Source organism: Lygodium microphyllum, chromosome 13, assembly GCF_053477565.2.
Source record: "Lygodium microphyllum isolate KBCC chromosome 13, Lygodium_microphyllum_v1.1.10, whole genome shotgun sequence".
Lineage (NCBI taxonomy): Eukaryota > Viridiplantae > Streptophyta > Polypodiopsida > Schizaeales > Lygodiaceae > Lygodium > Lygodium microphyllum.
Window position 1 is genome coordinate 4,563,486 of NC_141147.1, and position 4,865 is coordinate 4,568,350.

At 47.4% G+C, this 4,865-nt stretch overlaps 1 protein-coding gene across 1 annotated transcript; it reads right to left on the reverse strand.

Moving 5' to 3' along the window:
• Window positions 1–2,223: 2,223 nt before the first annotated feature.
• LOC148026297 (9-cis-epoxycarotenoid dioxygenase NCED3, chloroplastic-like) lies at window positions 2,224–4,636 on the reverse strand. Its single transcript, XM_087690425.1, has one exon. The coding sequence runs from the start codon at window positions 4,566–4,568 to the stop codon at window positions 3,024–3,026; it is 1,545 nt and encodes a 514-aa protein (XP_087546551.1). The 5' UTR covers window positions 4,569–4,636; the 3' UTR covers window positions 2,224–3,023.
• Between the last annotated feature and the right edge of the window lie 229 nt (window positions 4,637–4,865).

Here is a 4,865-nt window from a genome sequence, read left to right on the forward strand (position 1 = left end):
AAAATTTTGAACTTGAAGATACAAAGTACGAGTTTTAGGTGTCGATGGTATAATTTTATGAATGTAGCTTGTTGCGATTGCATTTGCATTTGCAAACACATCTTCTCTCTACTATGGAATAATGATTTAAAAAATACAAGAAAATATTTTTGCATATTAAAGGGTACCATTTAGAGGGGAATTTAGGAATTGTTTTAAAAATGTGTATTATAACAATGAAAAAATAAAATTTTTTTAATAGATATTTAATAAGAGTGCTAAAGAGGAGACGCATGTAAGTAAAGCCTAGTATAAGAAATCAGGTCTTCTTCAATACTTTTAAGACTATATTGTGTGAAATTATCAAAATATTAACCATGGATTTTTTTTTCTTTACATATTCAAAACAAAATTCTAAGGACCTGTTAACTTGGCCATAAAATTCCCAACCTCAATAAGTTTATTCATCAAAAGATCTCCACCAAAGTAACACCTTTTTAGCATCACTATTGTAAATATATGTGTTGTGTTTCCACATAATATTGTCTTTACCTCGGTGGTAAATAATGTTGTGTTTGCGACATTTTAGTACATTGTTCTGCGTTAACTATTTCTCCTTTAAGTAAATATCAACATACAAAGAAGATGCCTCTATAGGCAATATTTACTCAAAGATATATGGGGCTTCTAAATACCCTAGAAAATTATACAAATATATATAGGTATTAATTCACTCAAAGATATATAAGGCCTCTAGATACCCTAGAAAATGATATGCATGCTTTGAAAATAATACAAGTCTAGTATTGAAAGTAGTCGAAGAAAAGAAAGGGATTAAAAGTACTCTCAAGAAAAGAAAGGTAAGATAGTTCATTGGAGGTTGGGACATGATGATGTAAGGCCAAGTTCATAGATCCTTACAAGGCTAAGATCTATACTATAAACCTACTCATTATGTCATAAATCATGTCATGAGATGTTGAGAGCTCTTTTGAAAGCTCATATAGAAGTAGTGAGAGAGCTTTGATGTGTATAAGGTTGTAAACTTGTATGGAAAGGGCTATGAATGTTGGCAAGAGCCTCTTTTGGTACATACTTTAATCTCTTAATATTGTTCGAAACTATATGAAGAAAAAGGGACCTGATTTGGCCTCGCCCACTATAGTATCTACTATGAACTAAAACGCACCTCACTACTCTTGCGAGAAAAGTCAGAGATATGGCCCAATAGACGTAAGAGTCTTAGCCGTAAAGAAGCCAAAATCATATTATAATGAGATTGAATCATCAAGACGTCATTGAAGAAATATTGAATCGCACAGACGTGAGAGGATGGATTGCAATGAGTTACTACTTGTCCTTGTCGAGCAACATGTCAGCTACCTTCTGTTGGTCTTTATCATACGAGGAAGAAAGAATGAACTTTTGAAGTGAATTATGTGCGGTTTTTAAATGGCTCAGAACGAATACGACGCTACCCCTTGTCTGTCGAATCAGGAGTCAGGACGTCCCATCTCAAAGAAAGACTATGGTGGGACGATTGCCTTACTCATGCGTTTCGGAGAGCGTGCCATGCATAATACCTAGCGTTTGAGAGAGAGAGAGAGGGGGGGGACGTCCGGATTGCGGCATCTAAGGTCCTTCGTGGCTCCCCAATCAGCTTCGTCGTGCCGGCCGTCATGCAGGTCTCGACGTGATAATACTGCGCCACCCCAAGCGCCATACGTGACCAACGTGCGGACCCTCGTCAGGGTCAACACTAGCATTTCAACTGTTTTTGCCCGACCCGCGAATCATCAGACATCAAATGGGATCTCTCTCTGTCTCTCTCTCTCGGATCTCTCTCTCTCTCTCTCTCTGTCTCTCTCTCTCTCACTCTCTCGCTGCTTTCGCCAGCATATTATAAAATGTCGCAACTATATGCATAATGCCACCACAGATTCTTTTCCATTCATGTCTACTTGGCGAAACTCATGCTTATATCCCACGTCATGGTATTAAACTCCTACCATAGTTAACACTTTGATTGCTGCTGCTCATAGGTCTAAATCACTAAACAGTGCATGCAACGTCTGCTTTCGAAGCAGACTAGGTTTCGACATCGAAAGCATCGAAAGCATGATAATTATACTAGTAGGAACTCGAAAGAGAGAAGCAAGACGTACACAAGTAACTATAAAGTACTAATATGATTATGGCCTTTCCAAGACAAGGAACAGGAAAGAGAAAACTACATAAAAGCGGACGTTTTGTATAGTGTACATGTTTTTTTCCTATACTTGGAAGTCGGGAGGAAATAGCGAGAAGAACTGTCCAAGGTCCTGTATACAGGATGTACTGATGAGCTGCTGATTACATGCTTTTTCTTGGTGAGGTTTTAGCCACTTCAAGTACAAGCTGCAAAGAAAACTTTTAAAGGGTGAAAAAAACCGCTCCGTAAGGAATCAGTTGAACCCATTGAAGGACCCTAATTTATTGTAACAGCTGCAGTGGCAGTATTAGCTATAGCAGATAAGTCCTAGGGACTGGGAAATCTAAGGAATCCCAGCAAAAAGCGTTAAAAGGGCGGATAGGCAGCGAAGCGTGAAATTGAGCGACCAGCTCTTCTTATAGCTTGGATCTGCCGACCACAAGTTGCCAAGAAAAACCAGGGAAATCTCTAGAATATGACAACTTGGGATTATCGGCGATAATCTAGATTAGCTTACGGAAATTACACTGCACAATGTTCTGTTCTGAGAATCTGGACTGACTAGACGAAAGAGAAGAATGTGATGGTGTGGCGGAATATAGGAGCCGGCCAAATGGGCGGCATTATTATACACGCCCCGATAGGTACCAGCCAAACAGATTGGGAGCATTCTGGCTGTGTTCTTTTGTATTGGTTTTGATGCTATGGTCCTGCAAGCAACTATGATGGATGGCTTAGATGCAGCTAATGATGAGTGCAGAATGAATATGGTCGTGAGTGCTTTAAGAGTCTCTGCTTCTCTATTCGGAGCTGACGATGAGTGCAGATTATAGCATGGTCGAGGCTGGCTCAGTCAGGGATGTTTCTGCTTCTCTAGCTCACTGGCAGGGATGAAGGTGCCATGAAAGCCGTAAGGGACTCTGGAGGGGAGCTTGACAGACGCGAGGAGTTGGAGAGTGGGGGATTGCGCATCAAGGATCAGAAGCTCCGAGAGCCCAGTGTTCTCATCGTGCATGAAGGAGAGGATGAAGCCATCATCCTCGGCGACGTGGCGGTCGTTGGATCGAGGGACAAACATAGGCTCGCCGCCATAGCAGCCGCGCTTGTACATGAACTTGGCCTCTATGTTATAGTTGTTGTTGTCGTCGTCGATGAGGTTCACCTTGGCGATGCCGCAGACCTTGGGCCAGGGCTCGGCGATAGCTAAGTAGGCGTATCTGGTCTTTCTGCCCAAGAGGTTGCGATTGATCTGGCCGGCTTCGAGGTTGCAGCAGGATGTGATCTCGCGCCTGGTCGACTCTCCCGTCCTCCTGTTGAGTCGGATCTCGGAGAGCACGCTCCGGAGAGGCTCATCCGAGGCATTGAAAATGCTGTCAGCAGGAGTCATACACGAGCCGACCACTACTACCTCCTCCCCTCCCTCCTCCTCCCACGCGTTCCACAGATGGAAGCAGAAGCAGTCCGGCACCACGATCCACTCTATCCTGTTCTCGTCCGCGTCGTCGCGCGGCAGTACCCCGAAGCGACACACCTTCTCCTTGTCGTACACTACGGGGGAGCCCCCTCGCAGCATCGCCGCGACCTTGAAGACCACCTGCTGGTCCGGGATGATGCAGAAGTGCTCGGTGATGGCGAAGTCGTGCATCATGGTCGGCTGGGACAGAGAGATTGTGACATCCGGGCTCTTGGTGCCGTCGGGGGAGAACTTAAAGTAGCGGAGGTAGGGCTGTTTCAGGACGTCGTAGCTGAGGGCGAAGAGCTCGCCGGTGGAGGGATCGAGTTTAGGATGGGCGATCATGGCGGACCGGAGCTGGCCGTCAAAGTCGAAGCGGCCAAGGGTTCGGAGGTCTCCCAAGCTGGTGACTTGGACAGCGTATGGGAGGTCATCCTCGGACATGGCCAGCAGTCGGCCGTTGAAGAAGACGACCCCGGCGTTGGCCACGCCCATGCCCTGGCTGGCGTCCAGCAGCCCCAGCAGGCTTCGCAAGGAGAAGAGCACCAGGCGCAGTATGCCGCTCCGGCCGTGCAGTTCCCCGACCGCCTTTGGGAACACGGCCCGCCCTGCCGCCTCCTCCTGCGCCAGCCGGCGCGTCCGCGTGAATCTGGCGGCGTAGCTGGCGGCGCCGTGCTTGAATCGGATGGCGTGCAGCATTCCGTCGCCGTCGAAGAGGTGATGGCCGGCCAGGGGCTGGAACATAGGGTTGGCGCCGTTCCGGACGTACACTCCCTCGAGCTCCGGCGGAAGCCAGCCATCCACCTGCAGCCCGTGCTCTATAGCTCTCTCCGGCACCGGGAAGAAGTTCCCTTCTAGCTGCACCGCTGGATCCATCGTGGGCGGCAGCGAGCTCCTGTCCTCCATCAACGACACCAGCACGCTCTCCAGCCCGTCCAGCAGCATCGCCCCCAGCTTCTGTACCAGCTTCGTTATCAGATTCTGCTGCCTCACTGAGCCTGATCCCTCCTGCTGCTCCTCTTCCTTCTTCATCTGACCCCATGACCTGCCGTAGCTCCGGAAGTTGTGTATCGTGATAGCTTGATCCGGAGAGTGCTGACGGCGTGATCTGTTGGGCGTGATAGAGGAGGCCGACCAATAAGAAGAGGAAGAGGGCTTGTGGTCCACAAAGTAACATCTCTGGCTCTTGTGTTTGGCGCCGCTTATGGCGACCCCGGAGTTATATAAGATAGATGAGGACTT

Excerpts from the sequence above, each read along its gene's own strand:
- LOC148026297 (XM_087690425.1), bottom strand. The coding sequence starts at position 4,568 with ATGCTGCTGGACGGGCTGGAGAGCGTGCTGGTGTCGTTGATGGAGGAC.